At 45.3% G+C, this 21,444-nt stretch overlaps 1 protein-coding gene across 1 annotated transcript; it reads right to left on the bottom strand.

Moving 5' to 3' along the window:
• Window positions 1–1,968: 1,968 nt before the first annotated feature.
• On the bottom strand, window positions 1,969–19,861 carry ZNF275 (zinc finger protein 275). Its single transcript, XM_023508471.1, has 5 exons — window positions 19,836–19,861; window positions 15,583–15,876; window positions 5,625–5,773; window positions 4,877–4,978; window positions 1,969–4,545 (listed from the first exon to the last, which is right to left on the bottom strand). Exons 1-5 carry the CDS (start codon window positions 19,859–19,861, stop codon window positions 3,389–3,391), a joined length of 1,728 nt encoding a protein of 575 aa, XP_023364239.1. The 3' UTR covers window positions 1,969–3,388.
• Window positions 19,862–21,444: the final 1,583 nt, after the last annotated feature.

Raw genomic sequence — 21,444 nt, 5'->3', positions numbered from 1 at the left:
CACATGTGATTAGAAAGAAAACAAAATGAGGTAGATGCATGAATGTATAGACAGAGACACACGACAGGAAGCCTGGTCACATTTCGCACCTGACATGGCAGTATACCTAGAGAATTCAAGGAAATCCACCCTCAAGTTATCAGAGGCAACAGATGAACTTGGTGAAACTACAGGACACACAGTAAAGCCACAAACTGCATTTGAAGGGAGCACAAATTCCACCAGACACCCAGAACGCTAGCTGTTCTGTCAACTGTGACAGAAAAGACATGATCTTTAGTGTTAACTCTAAAAGAGGATTTGTTTCAGAGAAAATTATAAAACCCCAATTGGGAAAAAGTCAGGGAGGGCAGGAAGGGATGTGAAGACACCACGTCCTGGCTGGAAGTAGTAATGGCTATGTTATGTTCTGAGTTAATGTTGTCCCTAGATGTCAATGGGATCCTTCATAAAACCCCAGAAATAAAGAGTGAACAGGTAGGAAATGGCAGAGAACTTTAGTAAAGGCACCAGACCTGGCCCTGGTAGATGCCAACGTTCTTTACCAATGACAGCTGTACAAAACACAGAACAGCTTTTCAGAACAGCTTGAAAAGACAGAACTGATCAGAGAAGGTAGTCACTTCAGACAGATTTACAACTACTCCAACAACTGAGGCCCAAGGAGCAAAAGGAATCACTATGTAACAAGTGCTGCTGGCTTCTCTCCAGCCTGGTGGTCAGGATGGAGATGTCGCACAGGTCCACTGTGGTGGCCTGGGGGCCATTTGTAAGGACCTCTGGCTGAGGTCATAAGGGTCATTGTTGGACCTTGCTTCCAAGGAAGAGGGCCTGAGAAGTCCTTGCAGGTTGTGCCTGCTGCTGAGCCTGGTGGCCTGGCAGGAAGGCACACCTTCCCTCCAGGGTCTTTACAGAACCCCAGGCACAGGTGCTGGGAATGCAGCTGCAGGCCTGGTGAGACCTCCTTCTATCTGTGGCCTCTATCGGCCACTGGGGGAACCAGGTTCTGTACCAGCCCTTGCAGCAGTTCCTCCTGGGGAGGAAATGACAGCCCAACCTCAAGGTGACCAGCTCCTATTCTGTGCCACACAGGCTGTCAGGAGGGCATCATTGCCCTCCACACATTTGCTTTAATGTCCCTCCTGGGCATGGCTACTGCATGTCATAGCACAGGCCTAGTACAGCCAGCTTCTCCAGCATGACACATAGGCTACCCGAGTGACATAGCTCTTCTCTAAGCCTCTGCTCTGTTGCCATTCCTAGGTGTGGCTACAGGAAGTTATGCCACAACATGTGGATGAATTGTCCTTTAGGTGCTCAAAGCAGAAGCCACCAAACAGATCTCTTTCCAGCTGCAGAGTCATTGGCTGGGATGAGGAAGTGGTCCATGTGACATCAGTCAGGCGCATCTTCTGTGCCCAAGATATTTCTTGGGTGCAGCTGCTGCTCGGCCACTGAATCCACACCAGGCACTGCCAAGGCTCTCAGGAGCTTGAAGAATGGCCGGGCTGCTCCCAGACCAAGTTTGGACCATCCCATTGAGCTGGGTGAGGACAAGCCCTGCTGTAGGCTGCTGGGCTATACCGAGGAACCGTCACAGAGTATTCTGGCCAATCTGTGATGGAAGCACCTCTAGTGTGCCTGAGTGGCCAGGTTGGATAGTCAAGTGCTGCCCAAAGATATACATGGAATCTGCATCTTGGATAAGGGAAGAGCCCAATTCTCTGGCTTATTCCCCTCCAGTCTGCCCACCTGGTGCATTCACCTTCTGATGGGCAGGGGTTTCAATTTTTTGTTTGTAATTAAAGTTCTAGAAGAAAATGTCATCAAATCTAAGTATAAGAAGCAATGAAAATTATGAACAAAAAAATGAATGCTTGAATATGTAAAAATTAACAGCTTATACAACAAAATGTAATAAAATTGCTACAAAGAGCAAAGCAATAAAATTGGAAAAGAGAACATCGTAGTCAATAGAGAAAGAGCTGATATATAAAGTCAACATGTCCAAATGTAACCTGATAACTAGTCAAAGGAGATGAACTTACAATCTGCATGCAAGAAAACTGAGATGGTGTTCAAGTCATCACATGAGAGAAAGAGGGTAAGACTAGCAGTCAGGAGGGCTGGTACTAATAAACCTTAGAATGACAGCAATAACTATGACAATGACAGCAGATGGCCTTCAATGAGCATATGCCTCCATGTTCTGCAGGCACGATGCAGTCTTTAGGAGGTAAGTGCTATGATGACCCCTGTTTTACAGAGTTGGAAACAGGGCTGGGGAAGTACCATTTAGGCCTTATTTCCAAAAAGGAGGTGTCACCTTATATGTGAGTACTTGAGACTTATCTCTTATTGGGGGATGAGCTCAACTACTTCATTTAGAACAAAATGCTGCTGCTGAGGACTAGATTCATTAGTCCAAGACAACCCCAACTGATGCTAGTTTTGGATATGTATAAGGGTTAGTAGATTGAACTGGTTTAAGAAGAAAGGACACAAGACATTAGTATACACTCAGTCATCAGTAGGAATATGACCTTGCAATGGTGGTTTTATAAAAAGCCTTGGAAAGGTCATCTGAGAAAGAACCCGAGTGCTTATATCATAGAGTTACAGGGCAAGGTAAAAGTTGTTCTAATGTTATGTGAATATGCTCTTATGGCTTGGGAGGACATCTGTAGTGAAAGCCTCATGCAGAGATTGTCACGGTGCTACTGTGTGCAATTTGGATCCAAGTCACTGAATGTGCTTTGACACTGTCTGATGAGGGTCTCCCATGCTGGTGAAGACAGTGAGGTCAAAAATGCACATGAGGAGTTAGAATAAAATGATTTCATGAAACAGAATGTGGCAAAAGGAGTATTTTCTAAATTAATATATTATTCTATATGTGATTTATAATAGGCAAGTATAACTAAATTAATAAATTAAATATTACAAGACATTTGAGTGTTCTACTTACACGCCTAAAAATTTCTAAATTCAAGTGGGCTAAGATGCTTCAGGGTGATCTCTTGGGGAAAGCAGGGGTCATATTATATTGGTCCCTCGGTGGAATAGCTGTGTGTGTGTTTCCCTGGCAGGGGAGCATGTCCCCTGCTCCACCTGTACATCTGGCCTTCTCTTCTCTCACTCTGGGATTCAAGCCATGCAAATTTCAATACCTTGATGATACTTTCTGCCAGTGAAACTAGCCAGACTAAGTTTAAAATGGAAAAGCTATCTTTGAGGGCCATCATGGGGAACAATCAGAAATTGCTGGTGGCGGTATAAATTGGTCTCAACCTAGTGGACGACAAAATAACTAAGTACTACAAAACTGTTGATCTCCTTTGACTCTGCCATCCCCTTGGGGCCTGTCTGGCTGCTGCCCCGGGCTCCTCTACTCCTGGTGGGTAGGCTGGTGCTTCTGTAGCGCTGAGCGCCTCTTGAAGACACGGCCACACTCGCTGCACTCGCAGCACCGCGCCCCACTGTGGATCCGCCGATGGCGGCTCAGGCCTGAGCTCCTGCGGAAAGCCTTGCCGCACTTGTCGCAGGCATAGGGCTTCAGTCCGCTGTGGATGCGCCGGTGCTTGATGAGATCGGAGGGCCCGCGGAAGGCCTTGCCACACTCTCCACATGCATAGGGCCGCTCGCCGCTGTGGATGCGTGCGTGCTCCAGCAGGCTGGAGCTCTGGCGGAAGGCCTTGCCGCATTGGCCACAAGCATAGGGTTTCTCGCCAGTGTGGATGCGCCGGTGTTTGGTGAGCTCTGAGCTCCGGCGGAAAAGCTTGCCGCAGTGGGGGCACCCATACGGCTTGGCCCCGCTGTGGATGCGCTGGTGCTCGGCCAGCCCATTGACCCCTCGGAAGGACTTGCCGCAGTCGTCGCAGTCGAAGGGCAGGTGGCCGGTGTGAACTCGCTGGTGCTTGAGCAGTTCCTGGCGATCCAGGAAATCCCTGCTGCACGTCTTGCAGGCGAAAAGCTTCTCTGCATTGTGGATCTTCTGATGCCGGAAGAGATGGGTGTTGACTTTGAAGGACCGCCCGCACTCCTCACAATCAAACGGCTTCTCCCGGCTATGCACCCTCAGGTGCTGACTGAGGCCTGCGTTCTTCTTAAAGCGCTTCCCGCACTCCTCACACTCAAAGGGCTTCACCTCCAGCTCCATCTGCCCCCTCTTCTCTCCTGCACCTTCCAGGGCCTGACTCGGACCAGGCCGGGGCTCTGCGGTCACATGGCTCTTCCTGTGCTCATTAAACTCTGACACCCCCCTGAACACCTTCCCACAATCGCTGCATTCCCAGCCCTTCTTCTCACTGTGGACTCTCTGGTGCTGAACGAGGAGGACTTTAAGCCGGAAGGTGTCCCCACACTCTTTACATGCAAAATGATGTTCTATGGGCAGGTTCTGTGGGCTCCCACCCCTCCCCTCTGAGTCCCCGTTCTGTTTGACCTCAGGGGTAGGCTCAGTGGCTCTCAGGGAGCTTGTGGAGGCCATCTCCTGTGGCTGGGTGCCTTCCCTCTTTGTCTGGTGCTGAGCCACCAAGGTGTTTTCTGAAACGATAAACACAAGACACTGCAGTCTGCACAGGACAAAGGAAGGAGGCTCATCTCCCAAGCGGAGGATCCTCTTCCTCCTGACACACTGCTGCCTAAGCCTGGAAGCAGCAAGGGGCAGAAGGCCTGATTCCTGGATACTCCCTGCTGAAGTGGTCCTGAGGAGGACCTCCTCCTGTGATGGGCCTCCCCTCCCTACCCTGAAGCCCCCCAGAGCTCAGCCAGTCCTCCCAGTTCTAACCCCACCCCCACAACAGCTTGGTTGGGCCTACTCTCCACCTGGGATTTCTGATATCCTCACATTTCCTTGGGTTTCTTTTTTACTTACCAGAGTACTTAGCTGGCTCCATGTCGATGGAAATGTCTGATACCAATAGCACCTGTCCTTGTGCCAGATGATAGACCAAGGCAGTATTCAAAACAGGAATTCCTGCCCACAGAAAAGGAATGGGACAGCCAGAGATGACATCAGAATGGTGGCAGAACAGGGGAACCCCTTCAGTCCTCAAAAGATCAGGCTGGCTATGACCTCAGTCATTCTATTCAGTCTTAGTCCAAATGCATTTCCTAAAGTTTATGCCTTCCCGGAACTGGAGAAAGGCAGGCTACGGGCCCACCTGGGGAGCTAACCCCCATCGTACCTTCTCCTTGTGTACCCCTTTGGTGTGCACACATCAGACTTCTTGCTTTTCCCAGACCCACAGACTTCTACACCTTCAAAAAGTCTCCTCTTAAAAATCCTCCTGACCTTGCATATGTAGACCCTGAGGGGTGAGCAAGAACTTGATCTTGTCAGCTTATCTCAAAAGAAATTCAAGTCAAATGGCTGGGTATTCTATATTACAGTGGCAAGTTTATTCCAATTTCCTTTCCAATAAAAGACCAAGGCGGGGTTCTTTCTATGCCATGAGGGCTTACTTGAGGGGAACTGTGCCACTCTGAGATGCCAGCTGTGGCAGACCCTTTGTGCTTCCCCACACTCCAGGGACAAGGTGAGCTTATATGGGGCTAGCCAAGTGTCCCCACCCCACCCACAGTAGATGACAAATCTGGGGAAGGGTTAGGGGCATCCTTACCCAGGGAGGTCACGTTCCCATAATATGCCAGTGCCCTCTGCTCAGGGTCCAGCCTCAGCCACTCCCTTTTGGTGAGGTACCATGCCACATCGTCAGATGTCACCAAATCCTGAAAGAGTTCCCAAGGATAATCAGTCTTTCCATTTATTCTAGAATGAGACAGGGACAAGTACCAGTGACACCAGGGATAAGAGGTTAAGGGTCTGGAGTGGGTTATGTGTTGCTAACATGGATATCTGACCATAAGTTGCAAGAAATCTTGAAAAGAGAAACTGATCAAGTGCCAGGAGACATGGGCTGCAGCTCTGGGCTCCCACTGTCTTTCCAAGGGACCTCAGTTCAATCACTTTCCTGGATGGGAATTAAGCTCCCCAATCTGGATGATGGGAAGTCCAAGCCCAGTGGCCATCCATTTCTTGGCAGCCTTCAGAAGAGAAGCCGAGGGAGGGCAGGAAGGTAGTGGCTGGGGGTCACAGTCTGCTGTGTGTCCTGCTGGGGCAAGAGGTAGAGGCTGAGGCCAGAATCAGGGAGCAGTGACAGATTCACAAGCAAGGCAGAAGGAAGCACACTTTGCCTGAGCCTCTGGCATCTCAAGAGGGACTGCCAGAACCTGGTTTACCGGGGCTCCGTCCTGGGGAAAGGCAAAACCTTGGGGAGCAAAGTAGAGCTAAGGAAACTGAAAAAAGCCATGAGTGACAATAGTTCTGTCTCTGGGTCCCTTGGGAAGAGACTAGCAATTTCCTTTTAGATCTTGCAGAGTATTCTCTCACATGCTGCCTGAGTGGCAAGCCAGAGCATGGGCATGCCTGAGAAAGTAAACCTCCAATAGGGGGAAAGGCAAAGACAGAGGGAGCCACAAAAAGACCGGTATTTGCCAGCCAAGGCACAACCAAGAGAAGACAGATGGAGAGAGCCAAAGGTAGGGAGACAGGCTCTTAGAGACAGGCCAGCCATAGGTCTCTTGATAGCAAGCCTCAAAGAGGTCCATGTTCACATCAAAAGTTATGAGAAGAAATAATCTGCAAATGAAATAGCCTTTCCAACTTCACAGAGGCAACAAAAAACTAGATCAGGCCACTGGAGGGAAGAGAGGCAACAAAGGGCTGAAACTGGGGCTTCCTGACCTGCAGTGAAGCCCTTAAAAGCCGCACTCCACTGAAATACTGCTCCATGTAATAGCCAGACAGTTACAGGTGACAACATTTCTCTAACATACTCAACAAAATGAAATGTTGAATAAAACAGCTAGAAAAATAAGCCTCAGAGATAAAACCTTCAAACACTAAATTGCTAAATAAAAGATCTGAATGATCTGCACAAGTTATCTTTTTCTCCCAGATTGCAAAGTGTGTGAAATATTATAAGATCCTACCACAGACATCTTTGCACCATAGGCTCCCACTTCAGCAAGTTCAAAGAAACAGTTACATAGCTCCTGTTGTGATGTCAATTCAACTGAAATTCAAGTCAAATGAAAAGGAGGCCTTTTGACACTAGCTCAAGAACCACAAAACCCAGATACTCCAGAAAGACTTTTACATAAAATTAAAGATGTTATGTTAAAAAGGATTGATGGAACTGTCCACTTATGGCTGTGATGGAGTAACAAGGACAGGAGGAAGCACAGCATCATGATTCACCACGGAAATCCAGAAACAAATGAGGTGAGCCCAACCATCACCCCAGCTCTCTGCCTGAGGGCAATTTCCAGATCCAGAGTATAGGGAGGGAGGAACCAAACAGTGCTTAGAGGCTTCGCCAAGTCAAGGAGCCACAGACCAGCATTCAGAGCAGCTGAGGCAGCTGGAAGGTTGCAGTGCAGAGTTCCAGAAAGGAGTGAGTTATGCAGAAAAATGAGTTTTAAAAATATGCATAGGCTCCCCTTGAGTCTTTCCTGACTGCTAATTCATGCACACATAGAGTGAAACTCCAAAGCCTGGGAAAAGAATGACCAGGAAGCTGTAAGCTGAACCATTCCCAGGACACAGAAAGGTAGGGAGATGTTGAAGGTCTGACCAGCCAGCATTGAGTGTCTTCTGTTGTCATCAGGGACATTCAACAGAGAATCCAGAGAGGTCACGTCTTAGTAGTAAGGCTGATCTATTCTTAGAGCCAGGGTCTTATAAGACCTTTAAAAAGCTTAAAAAGGGATCAAATTGATCCACAAATAACTATCCTACCACTCAAAGTCCAGACACTCAACAACATAATATTTATAATGTCTAATATCCAACCAAAAATGATTGAAATGCCATGAAGCACAAAAATATGACCCATGGCAAGAGTGACAGAACTCACAAACAGGGATAATAGCCAGTTTAACTATAATATGCCCAAGTATCGAAAGAAAAACAGGAATATAATGAGAGAAGTAAAATATATTAAAAAAAAACAAATACAAATTTTGGAGGTGAAAACTATAATATTTAAAATGAAAGTTTCACTAGATACTAACAGCAGATTAAATACCACACAAAATAAAAAGTTAGAGAACTGGAAGACATAGCAATAGAAACTATTTCAAATGAAGCTCAGGGAGGATAAAAGCTTTTAGAAACAAACAGTATGCCTATGGCCTGATGATAATATAAAGTGGTCAAACACCCATGTAACTGGAATCTGAGACAGTAAAGAAAATGGGGAGGAGTATTGGACAGATAGTTGAAGAAGCAATGGCTTGAAAATTTTCCAAATTTGATGAAAAGTATAAATTTATACATCCAAGAAGCCCAGCCCCTAGCAAGATTTTTTAAAAAGATACATCATAACCAAATTTCTGAAAACCAGTGATAAACTAAAGTAGCCAGAGGAAAGAAATGCTACTGCTGTGTACAGAGGGACAAAGATAAGAATAACTCTTGAATTCTTATCAGAAAGTGTGCAAGTCACAAAACAAGTGAATGACATTTTTAAAGAGCTAAAAAAATACCCATTAACCTAGAATTTTACATTCAAGGAAAATAATCTTCAAAAATTAAGGGAAAATAAAAATGATTTCAGACAAAAGCTTAGATGATTCATCAAAAGCAGATTAGGCTGGGCACAGAGGCTCATGCCTGTAATCCTAGCAATCTGGGAAGCCAAGGCAGATAGATCACTTGAGCTCAGGAGTTCAAGACCAGCCTGAGCAATAGTGAGACCCTGTCTCTACTAAAAATAGACAAATTGAGGCAAGAGGATCACTTGAGCCCAAGAACTTGAGGTTGTGGTAAGCTATAATGCCACAGCATTCTAGTCAGGGTGCCAGAGTGAGACTCTGTCTCAAAAAAAAGAAAAGAAAAAAGAAATATTTAAGGAAGTTTTTCAGGTACCGTGTTTCTCTGAAAATAAGACACTGTCTTATATTTATTTATTCTCAAGAAGACACACTAGGGCTTATTTTTCAGGGATATCTTCCTCTCCACACCAAAATGCATTGCATATATCTGCATAGCCACGCCCATCACTAGGTTTTATTATCGGAGTAGGGCTTATATTTAACAAATGCATAGAAATCCTGCTAGGGCTTATTTTTTGGGTAGGTCTTATTTTCGGAGAAACATGGTAGAAGGAAAATGATACCAGATGGAAACTTGAATCTACACAGAGGCACGAACACCAGGAATGTAAAAATGTAGGGAACTATAAAACACTCTTATCCCCTACCCCCATATTTACCGGTGATCTTAGCCAAAAGGCTGAGAAGTGATCCCCCTAATTTTTACACCTTTAAAAAACAACTGACCATTTAATATAAAAATAGTAACAAGGTAGTATGTGGTTTATAACATATGTAGAAGTAAAACATATGATTGTATGTTTTGGTGAGCCCTCTAAGACTTTCATACACGCTAATAAGCCAAGAGTAGAGATAAAATGCATACTAAAAATAATCCAAAAGAAGAAAAGCAAAGAGAAAGAAGAAAAAAGAACAGATGGGGCAAACAGAAACAAACAGCAAGATGGCTGGACTAAACAATCAAAAAGCAGAGGGTGAAAAAACAAAGCAGAGGTTGTCAGACTATTAAAAAAACAGGACTCAATTATATGTTATCAAGAAACTTCAAATATAAAGACACAGATATATCGAAAATAAAGGATGGAAAACAATATACTGTAACTGATAGAATGAGCTCTAAATAATCCTAAAATCATAAAAATGGGGGAGAGGATAAATGAACAATGTGGCTCAGAGCTCTGACATCTCCACTGGAGAATCCTAGAACTCATAGCAGGAAGAAATTGGAGGATTTAAATATAAAACCAATTGGTGGCCAATGTAGGATGATGTGTGGCAGATTACAAAAATGTGAATCCTCTGTAGAAGGTACAGAGGTAATCACTCTTGATTTAAGGGGATGGGAAGGGGAGAAGATGGCTAAGTAGGTATTTGCATTTTAGGAGAAAAAAGGAAAAAACTGAGAATGACTTGTAGCTTGAATCAGCACATCTGTACTTTAATGTGTGTGTGACCACATAGGGTCAAGGTCTAGAAAGGTCTGCTTTCTGTTTCTGTAACGAGGGAAATTTTAGTAACCAAGCTGAATTTCATTGGTATCAGAAAAGAGCAAAAATTTTAAAAGAGTTTTGGTAGACTTTGTTTTTTTTCTCTAATCCAGTGGTTCTCAACCTGTGGGTTGCGACCCACAGGAACTGTATTAAAAGGGCCATGGCATTAGGAAGGTTGAGAACCACTGCTCTAATCCCATGACAGATTAGATCTTGGTAGACTTAGGATAAGAAAGATGCCCAGCATCTAAGAAGACAAGGGCTGTGGCCAAGGAGACAGGGGTTAGATCAGAAGACTGGCACTTTCAGAATCCCCATATGGGAGAGGCAACTGCAGGGTAGAGGGCTGGAAGGAGCAGTCCATGAAGGGTAATGATCAGAAAGTCTAGAGATAGGACCATAGGGTTGTGCCTTGGGTCCTCCCTCAAGCTATCAGCACCTTGGACTGGTGTGGGCAGAAGCTCCATCTGACCCCAAAGCCCACAGAAGCCCTGTTGCCACCATTAACTGGCTGACAGGCATCAAATGTGAGTTAATCTCCAGTGCTCAGCAGCCAAGCCCTCTCTGTGCCCCACTGTCACCTAGGCAGAGCCCTGCTGGCCCAATGGATTCTTCCTGGAATTCTCATGTCTGGTTTGAATCTGCCTTCCAATACAAAGTGAACTGGTCATGAATTAGTTATAAATTTTGTTAAAAATTCACTTCCAATTGATACTGATGATTGGTTGCCAAATGGAACAGGAAAAGGGACATTGTGTACGTACCTTCTGAGAAAGGTGACCTGTTACAGACTGTTTCTCACTGCCCTCAGGCCAGAAGCCTAATGCTTTAACCCTTCTGCAAGTTCTAGCCCAGCCCATCAATCCCTTTCCCTGCCCCCCTCCACATCCCAGTTATATCCAGATACATGGGTTTTCATTCAGTCCTAGATAGGGCATGGCTGTGACCCTTAAGGCCACCCAAACCTTCCCTGGATACCATCCCTATGGCTTATTGTAGGAACCTCCTTCTAAGAATTTAGGCCTCAATTCAAATGTCACCTCCTCAGCCCCAACACTAACTAAAAGCTACCCTGTGAATGTGATGGCTCCCACCTGACCTTCCCCAGGACAAGTGTCAGCTCCCAAAGGCCAGGGCCTCTTTCTTGGTTAACCCCAAGTCCCCAGTGCCTACAGCAGCTACTGGTACCGAGTGGGCATGTGACGAACTGCGGGGCAATTGAATCAATGTATGTGGAGAGGGCGTGGCAATGGGAGCATTTGCTACATGTGTTTTGAGAGGCATGTCTCCCCTGGCACCATCCCATAATGGCAGCCTGTGGTCATCACCACCTGTGTTTTACAGAGAAGGAGGCCATGGCTCCAAGAGGCTCACTTGCTTAGTGTCCAGCTGCCAAGATTTCAGACTTTTCCAACCATACCAGAGAAGACAGAAATAATATATAACTGTATACTAGAAGACAGACTGGCAGTGAGTGTCATCTAAGCAAATGGTATATATGGATGTAACACAGACACAGCATTCTCGTTCTCTCTCACACATATGCATACACTTCTTCCAAGCCACCCACATTTAATTGAGCAAATCTTCCTGAAGAGTTCATTTGAGCAAATCCTATCAAAATGTTTTTACTTAATTGGCATGATTAACTGCTGAAATCCTAGAGTCACAACCCCCAAATGAGTTGTTAATTATCCTTTCTTGGGTAGTGGCCCTTCCTGTACCAGATCACCCAGGGGACTTAGTGTGAGATTGCCTCAGCTCTCAGTGGCAGTGTGAGCACCACACTCAGTGACAGTAGCCCATGGACATATAGACATTTAGAAAGCACTCATAAAAACACAGGGAAAAAGTGGGCTGTGCTTTCATAAAAGGAAGCTAAATTCTGCATAACTAGCCAAGTGTATCAGGTGAACAGCTTCAGGAGAAGCAAAGGAAGCTTGTTAAGAAAGACAATACATTGAGTCCTCTGAAGTTAAAACTAAAATTATCACCAAGCCCAGAGACTGTGGGGAAATTTAGGATCTATGTTGCACAACTGTTCCATTTTAAAATGGCAGAACTAATCAAGAAAAGAAGCTGGATGCTGTGACCAAAGTGACAAACACAGGTATCCATTGCCTTCCAAAAGTGGATCTTGGGGAACACAGGTCAGAGCAATTCCAGACAGAGCACAAAAATCATTGTGATGCACCTAATGAACACACAGGGTAATGTCAGTCACAGCAGAAAAGCATGCCCCATATCTCATATTGTGCATACCTCTACACAACTGGAAAAGGGAAGCTGGGAGAAATACTATGGGAAAATAAATATCCAACTCTTATGTAAATAGTGCTATCCTCCTTCTTGAAATGAGCCTGAACATAGTTTAAAGTCTGTAAACTCCCAGACAGCAAAGGCCCTATCAAGGTCAAATGTGGATGCCACATTAGATCTAGCCAGGCACCATGTACAATGCAGCTGTTTAACAAACATCTGCTGCTAGAATACGTGGAAAATAATGATGTCAATGTTAATCAAGAGCCTGGCAATTTGAAAAATTATGCATTTTAACACATGGGTGCTCATGTGAGTAAGCAAATCTTCCCACTATGTGTGGTAAGATCATAATGTAAAATTTAACCAACTTATTTAAATCCAATTTACTACATGGACTCAGAAAGATTAAGAGACCCAAAATAATCATTTTGCTTTGATCTGAAAGAAGAGAAATAAAGAGCTTGACTTAAAGGAGCCAAAAACCATCCCACATCACAAAAAGTGGTGGATAATTACATGTTTTCTAGTCACCTTTGAACTTAGGACTTCTCTTCCCCTCAAGGAAGTCTAGTTACTACTAAAGGTAGCTTCTGAGCCTAGAAGATCAGCATTCAACTGATTCTATTGCATAAATAGCCAAGCAATCTCTGACAGGTACCATCGTTCCTTGGGCATTGGGGTTGGGAAGAGGTAGCAAGATGACCCAAATAAGACCTATCTGGCAGGTTCTAGAAACTTCCAAGGGCTTCTGAAAACCACCTGGACTCCCTCAAGCATCTAAATAAGAACCTGCAGCAGAATAGCCTCAGGCTCCAAAGTTTCAGTTTATCCAGAAGACAACAGGTGGCTTGAGATGTTTATTTCAATTCTGGGCCAGAGCTAATATTCCCTACAGGGTATCTTTATAGTTTTCCACTCATAAGAGATCTCCCTCAGATGAGTGCCCTCAGCTCCCTTACCCATCTAAATGTCTACCTGGATTCAGTTCTCCTTACTGAGTATCTTTCACCCTGAGTTGTGTTGCTTGGACTGAGATAACTGTCTCTGGGTAAAGACAGTTCAGGAACACTGAAATATATGAAAATATAAGTGCTTCCTGAACCAAAATGATATTCCTTAACATCTTATATCCCTATCCATAGGATTTCCTAACAGTGCGGCCAGCAGACACTCAAGACTTACCCAAAAGAGATGCACAGGGATGACTCATCATGGCTTGGAATGATTCTCACAGATTAGTCTTGCAGGTAAGGTCCCACCTGTTGGATTGAAGTAATTCAGGTGAACAGGAGCAGCACCTTTTAGGAATCTGTCCTCTGGTGTAGTGAACGACCAGCTGAAGATCCCAATGCATTCCAGCTGGGCCAGGATATAACTCCCCAGCCACCCCCACATCAGCTGACCTGGCCTTTATGCTCCCTCACCAGGAGGTGGAAGCAAAAGACCCACTCTGCACTGTTTGCTGCTACTCGAAGTAGCAAAATCCTGAAGGGCCAAAAGAGAGGAAGTCTCACTAGGAAAGTCTGTTTCTCTCAGGGTATTTGTATCTGTGTGTGTCTTTTTCTGTGTGTGTGGGAAGGAAGGCATCTGTTCCTCTCTCACTTTGCTTGGGTACCTGTCTGTCTCTGTTTAGGTTTCCATCTTCTTTCCCTTCTATAAAAAGCCAGAAGGTAGACCAGAAGGGGATTTTGTAGTTTGTTGTACTTAATTGAGGAAAGGTTTATGTACTCATTTCTTCAAGATGCATGGCATCTTACAAAAAATCAAAATAAATTGTAAGTATAGCTCTTTTTAGGTTACACTGACTGGACATAAGATTCTAAATTGGGGATGGGGTGGGATGGTATGCTAGTAGCAAGGAGGCCCAGGCCATGTAAGGAACCTAGGGAAGTTAGGCAAGGGCTGGATCATTGGGTTGGAAATCTAGTTCAGAGTTCACTAAGAACTCAAGCGGCAGAGTGGCCGGGCTTGGTGGGGCCAAGGAATCTGCATTTTCCACAAACACCCTAGAAGATTATGATGAGGGGCTCTACTTCCTTAACACTGAGTTGTTCTAGAATCTGAAGGTTCACTCATCTCCAGTTCTCATCAGACAGAATTCCTGCCCAGGAGCATACTGAAATAGGAGCCTACTCTATGAGTCAGTGCTAATGGTCAGAAGAGAATTCACACTTTCTAGCAAAATCAGCGCACAACAGAACTCTAAATATAGATTCAATAACATTTTGGGGGAATGTTGAACTGTGCCAGACGTTGCAAGTTAATTCTACTTTAAAGGCCTGGGGGGAGGGGAAGCCTTAGTACCTAGAGGAGGGGCTGTTCCAGCAATCCCATCTGAAATCCTCTTGTAAAGGAGAAATGTAGGGGCTGAGGTTGAAGAGGAATGTTTCACTGACCAAGGAGACTGGAGAGGGCCGCTGGCCCAGCTAGGCCAAGGCTGGCTGGAGGGTGTCAGTTGGAACAGGGTGGGTCCCTCTGGGAACAGGGCCAGGAATGGGGGGGGTTGAAAGGGACTATGGGCTTTGGGCAGCACGCAAGTGGGGAGTGTATGGAAAAAGACATGTAATGAATCACCCAAATACAGAGTGGAGGAGCCAGCAAAAGAGTTTAATGGGGGGAGCACTGTAGCAGGACACTTTGGCCCCAGGACGGCGAGAGAAAAAGCCCTGTTCAGACAGAGGGCCCTGCACTGGCCTTCGCATAGTACAAGGTCTCAGGATCTATTTGCCCCCAATCACCCCATCAAGCTGAGGTCTGACGCCCACCTGAAAGCAAAGGAGGAACTCCTTGAGCAGGAACTATCCCCAGCTTGCTATCCAGTGCCCCAGACTGGGGAAAAGTCTGTTAATCATCATCCCCCCACAAAGCCCCCTCAGCCTCCTTTGCCCTTAGATGGGGGTCCTCTCTTTCTGCCCCTGACTGGGTCCCAGCCCCTAGCGTCCCCCAAAGAGCAGAGCAGGCCTCTGCACGTCCTGGATTGCCGCACATGACCGCCGCCCCCTGCCCGCCACAGGAAGGCCTTGGGGCCTCATATTACTGTCATCCCAGACCCGTCCCCCTCTCTGGCCAGCTTCAAGGCCTAGCAGCTTCCCACAGGCCCAGAGACGCCCGACCCCACCGCACACTCTCTTGTAGCCCTCACATTCACTCTAGCCTCGCACACACTCCCGCGTCCCCTTGTACATCCTCCCGCGGCCAGCACACTCACTCTGGCCGGTACAGCCTTCTGCTGCCCTCGTGATCACCACGGCCTCGCACTCTCTCCCGCACCACCCACAATCCTCCCGTGGCCCGCACGCTCACCCGGGCCCGGCAGCAGCTGACACGCGTGCCTCGGCGGAGTGGCTCTGGCGCGGCCCAGGCAGGCCTGGCGTGGCAGGAAGCGCCACGGAGCTGCCAGAGGCCGGCTGATCCTAGCAGCCCCGCAGAGCGTTTCCGGAGCCGCGGGCGCCGCCAGGGGTACTGGAGAGCGAGGCCCCGCCCTTGAAAGGCCACGATTGGTCTGAACAGGGGGAGGGGCGGGAAAGGGGCGGGTTTGGGGGGGGCAGGGTTGGAGTAGGGAGGCGTGTCTGGCCAGACCGCTAAGGAGCAGCGCAAACTGGCTGGATTCTTGGGAAGAGGTGGGAGGAGTGGAATTAACATGTGAATGAAAGAATGAACGAACCTACAAATAGACTAACAGGCTACAGAGGGAACGAAGAGATGGAAAAGACCCCTCTCCTTTGGGCTTCTTCAGGATGGTAGTGGGAGTGGAGTGTCGAGAACAGAGGGTGAAGACAGAAAAGCCAGCACCTTACTGGAGGGGCCAAACCTTCTCACAGAGCTACCAAAGATGCTGTGAATCCTAGCTGTACCAGGCACTCCAAATACAGATGTGAGCAAAACCTGGCCTCATCCCTGCCCTAAGGGGGCATTTTATTCCTTAGCGCTCCTGTGATTTTATGTGTGTGTTTTGGTGCAGAGAACGCAATCAACAAGTAAATACTTGCATATATATATATATATATACCTCATATATATATATATATATATATATATCAGGTCATGCTCTGAAGAAAAAAGAACATGAATGATCCTTGGATCAGAGGTGCTACAAGGAAATGACAGCCAGTTTCACATGAATGTTTTTTGTTGGTCAACAAAAATCTATGAATCTGCTATTGCCCTGCACTGTGCTAAGCTCTGGGGATATAGGTCACTGCTTTCCTGAAGATTTTAGTTTAGTAAGGAAGCCGGTAGTAAATAAAGGTTGACACAAAACACCTAAGAAGAGTGATGAGAACTTTGAAGAGAATCAATCAGGGTGATTGATTTGGGAATGATGGGCGGGGGCTTCAGTGAGGCTAGGGCTGAGGCAGGACTTGGAGGACAAGAAGGACAGGACCCACTGAAGGACTCAGCCCTGGGAAGGTGAATAAAGACAGGAAGGCTTTGCAGGTAAAAGGAAGTGCAAATGCCCTCTGACAGAAATAACTCTGGAATATTCTAGAGTCAAAAAGGAAAAAGTGAAGCTGGAATGCAGTGAGCAAGGGGCAAAAGAGAGGTGCTGAAGGGGTGAAACCCAGCGGGGAAATGGGTTCTGAGGGTGGTGGGCTCAGTTTTTTCTCCCTTTTTTTTTTACTGATAGGCATTTAATGCAGTATTAGCAATAATGATCAAACCAACTTCTTAAATATCCTTGTAACAAATTTATCCACTAGGTAAGAACTTGTTTCTTTTCTCTCCACATTTTATTATGAAAATTTTGCAACATACAATTGAACACTTGAAAGAATTGCACCCATCTACCAATCTAATATTCCACAATTAGCATTATGCTAATCGAATGCATGATTGTCCTTATTTTACTGATTCAGTTCAAACTAAGTTGCCAACATTACTATACCTCACCCCTAAATGCTTTAGCATGCATCACATTAACTAGAGATCAATTATGTTTACTGTTCTTGTAAATTCTTTTGAGGCAAAATTTACGTACAGTGAAGTGCACAAATATTAAGGGCCCCATATATTGAAATTTGACAAATGTATACTCCAAACTCCTATCAAAATACAGAACATTATAAACACCCCAGAAATTTCCCTTCAGACCCTTTCCAGTTTCTATCACAATCCTACACAGAGGCAACCACTATTCTAATATATATATATTCTTTACCATAGATTATTTTTGCCTGTTTGAGCAATTACTAATCTATGTTAATGGAATCTATGTACTATTTTGTGTGTGGATTCTTGTATTTGGTGTGATGTTTATGAGATTTACCTATGTTGGTGAGTGTGTTATTTCTCCTTTCCTTTTATTGCTGAGTAGCATTCCATCGTCTGGATATATCAAAGTTTGTTTCTTCCTTCACTGGGTTGTTATCTGGACTTTTTCCTGTTTGGACTACGATAAATAGAGTGTGACTATTCCTGTACACATCTTTGTGTAGACATACACTTTCATTTTTCTTGGGTAAATCCCTAGGAGAAGAATTGCCACATCATAATTTAGTTATATGCTTTATAAGAAACTGTTAGAATGTATTCCAAAGTGGTTGGGACGTTTACCTTCCCACCAGAAATGTATGAGAGTTCTTTTTTTCCCCTAGCCTCATCAACATTTGGGACTGTCAGCCTTTGTTATTTCAGTTACCTCCCTAATAACTAATAATGTTGATTATGTTTTTGTAGCTATTTCTAGTTATGAGTGTTTAGAGGCTTTGCATGACTTGTGGGATAGATGAAAATCTTTCAAGCTTCACCAGATGATATATCACTGGGTGACTTTTGGTGCCGTTTACTAAGATAATGCTCCTCAGAACAGTAGGCTGGAAGAAAAATTCTTACTGCTGTTGTAGATTACTAGACATTAAGGGGATGTTATGGTATTAGTTATCTCTTGCTGTGTAACAAATTATCCTGGTGGCTTAGCTGAGAGATTGTGGCTTAGGGTCACTCATGAAGTAACAGTCAAACTGTCATCTAGGGCTTCAGTTTCTGAAGACTAGACTGGGGCTGAGAGGTGCAGCATGCTCCAAGCTCACTCACAAGACTGTTGGCAAGTAGCTCAGGTCTTTACTAAGTGGCCCAGAGTAGTGACACATGGAGGGGAGAGAGAGGATAGACCAGCGGGGAGGGGAAGGAAGAGGAAGAAGTGCGAAAGTGCAAGAAAGAGCACACAAGACACAAGCTGCATTCTTGTGTAACCCCCACTTGGAAGTCAGATCCCATGGATTCTGCCATGCTGTTTGTCAGAAGTGAGGCACTACATCTGGATTCCACTCAAGGGGAGACAAATTAAGCTACATCTTGAAAAAGTGGTATCAGGCTCAGCACCCATAGCATAGCGGTTACGGGGTCAGCCACATACATGGAGAATGGCAGTTTCGAACTCAGCCCCAGCCAGCTAAACAACAAAGACAACTGCACGGAAAAAATAGCCAGGCATTGTGTCGGGCACCTGTAGCCTGTAGTTCCAGCTACTTGGGAGGCTGAGGCAAGAGAATCACTTAAGCCCAAGAGTTTGAGGTTGCTGTGAGCTGTGACAGCACAACACTCTACTGAGGTCAACATAGTGAGACTCTGTCTCAAAAAAAAAAAAAAGCAGAAGTGCTATCAGAGAAGTCTGGACATATTCTTAAAATCATATTTTTTTGACACCTGTGGTAGCTCTGCTTTGGGTACCATGAGAGACTGGGGAGGAGGCAGTACTTGAAGCAAAGGCCACTTAGAGGGGTCTGGCAGCAGTCTAGGACCAAGGGATCATATTAAAACTTCAGTCAGGTTCTGCCTTCAGCAATGGTTCAGTAGGACCTCTAAGACCAGCATTCTTGCAGGTGGCAGATATGAACCCAGGATGAGATATTACATACAACACTTCCTGATGGCATGACAGACTGAGCAACAGAGGCAGAAACCATATGGAAGTTAACACTTGGAAGGAGAGACCAGCACTAAGTGAATTTCTCCATTGTCTGCATGTGAAGGTGGGCTGCAGAGGACTCCATGTGGATGGCTAAAACTTAGAGACCCATAGAGCAGACTTTGAGTAGAGGAAAAGCAGGAGGGGCAACCCCAGAGAGAAGAAAACCACACCTAAGGTGTCCCACATTCAGTATGTAAACTCCATCCTAATCTCTGGTTGACCCCATAGCTATGCATGCAAGGGGCAGACTTCAAGAATTGAACAGAGAGATTTCAGTTGGTGCCCAAAATAGAAGAAAAAGAGTTTGGATATTTCAGTTGTTACCCAATAGAGGAGAGATTTAGTTTGAGTTTAGCCAGATTAATTGTCTGCTAAAACAACAAACAACATAACACAACAACAATGCCTCTTTGGAGAGATACAATGAAAGCCAAGAGGCCGAATTCACTACAACTCGTTATTGACAATGTCTAGGATATAGTGTTAGATTACCCAAAGAAGCAAGAAAATGTCCTGGCACTCAAGAGAAAAAGCATTCAAGGGAAACTGACCTTAAGATGACTATGGTCAAGGACATAGAGCATGCACAGAATGGTTTTTATATTGATACATGTGCTTCTTCATTAAGACATAATATAGCAGTATTTAAAACTTCTCACGATGGCTCATGCCTGTAATCCTAGCACTCTTGAAGGCCTCTGTGGGTGGATTGCTTGATCTCAGGAGTTCAAGACCAGCCTGAGCAAGAGTGAGACTCCATCTCTACTAAAAATAGAAAAATTAGCAGGGCATTGTGGTAGGTGCCTGTAGTCCCAGGCACTCAGGAGGCTGGGGCAGGAGGATTGCTTGAACCCAGGAGTTTGAGGTTGCTGTGAGCTGGGATGCCACAGCACTCTACCCAGGGCACAGAGTAAGACTCTGTCTCAAAAAAAAAAAAAAAACGTTCTCTACCAACACCATAATTTGAAGTAATTTTATTTCTAGTAAATATTTCTAGATATCTGCAATAGTTGTTATGTGATATAAAAATGTTTATTTCTGTGGGTGACAAAATCACATGTACCACCAATACTATTGTGGTTTGTTGCCTGTGTTCATAATTGAAGGAAATGCTAAATTTCAGTTAGTTGATTTCTCTTCAGTAATACCAAAAACCAGCCTTGGCACATAGTAGATGCATAGTAAATATTTATTAAAAGAACACATCTTTGTTACAATCTTATGGTTGTGGGTTTAAAATTAGATTCCTTGTTTTTCACATCTATTAAAATAATGAACTGATTACAAGGGCTACTGTTATATTTGATAATTGCTGAGTACGTGCCAGACACTGTTTTCTAAACATTATCTCCTCTAGTTCTGACAACAATGCTAAAGTAGGTACTGCTATTTCTCCTGTTCTATGGCCATAGAGACAGCCACACAGAGGCTAAGGAGTCTCATCAGTGCCACACAGATGGCATTAGAACACGGATCTACCTGAGCCCAGAGCCTGTGTCCTTAAAGTATGAAGGTAAGACTTACTCTGGGCACCTCAGGCTTAGAGACTGGCCCTTACTTCCAACAACCCATCTTTGATCTCCTTCATTGACTACACCCCAGAACAACTCTATTTCATCTTTGTCTTCTTAGACTGTCTGTGGTGCCATCTGGAGGAGTCATCTAGCTTCACATAATGACCCAAAAGCTAACTGCCATCAGGTCTGAATTCCTAGGACCAACCTTTTCTGCTCTCCAAACCCCCATGTCCACCTGCCCATTGGGCACCCCTCTCTGACTTCTTCAAGTTCTTCTATGTCAATGCAAGGTTCACCTTCCCTTTGAGGACATTCCAATCCATTCCAGGCAGACTTTGATGTCCCCCCTGCACTTTGTACACATCTTATAACCACTACCCGAGTAAATCACATTACCCGATTTGTTTACAGGCCTGCCTTTCCTTACCATGCTGGCAGCTCCTTAAGAACAGGGACTATTGGGCGGCGCCTGTGGCTCAGTGGGTAGGGCACCGGCCCCATATTCTGAGAGTGGCGGGTTCAACCCCCGCCCCAGCCAAACTGCAACAAAAAGATAGCCAGACATTGTGGCGGGTGCCTGTGCTCCCAGCTACTCAGGAGGCTGAGGCAAGAGAATCACCTAAGCCCAGGAGTTGGAGGTTGC

This window comes from Otolemur garnettii, unplaced genomic scaffold (genome assembly GCF_000181295.1).
Source record: "Otolemur garnettii isolate 467f Iridium unplaced genomic scaffold, OtoGar3 scaffold00249, whole genome shotgun sequence".
In the NCBI taxonomy this organism is placed as follows: Eukaryota; Metazoa; Chordata; class Mammalia; order Primates; family Galagidae; genus Otolemur; species Otolemur garnettii.
Note: the sequence above shows the minus strand (reverse complement) of the source record. Positions and strands in the feature narration are given on the sequence as shown.

Excerpts from the sequence above, each read along its gene's own strand:
- ZNF275 (XM_023508471.1), bottom strand. The coding sequence starts at position 19,861 with ATGTCCTTGACCATAGTCATCTTAAG. Across the intron at positions 15,877-19,835 it reads TTGACCATAGTCATCTTAAG|ACCAATCGTGGCCTTTCAAG; the intron begins GTCAGTTTCCCT and ends CCCCCTGTTCAG. Across the intron at positions 4,979-5,624 it reads TGGGAACGTGACCTCCCTGG|GAATTCCTGTTTTGAATACT; the intron begins GTAAGGATGCCC and ends TTCTGTGGGCAG.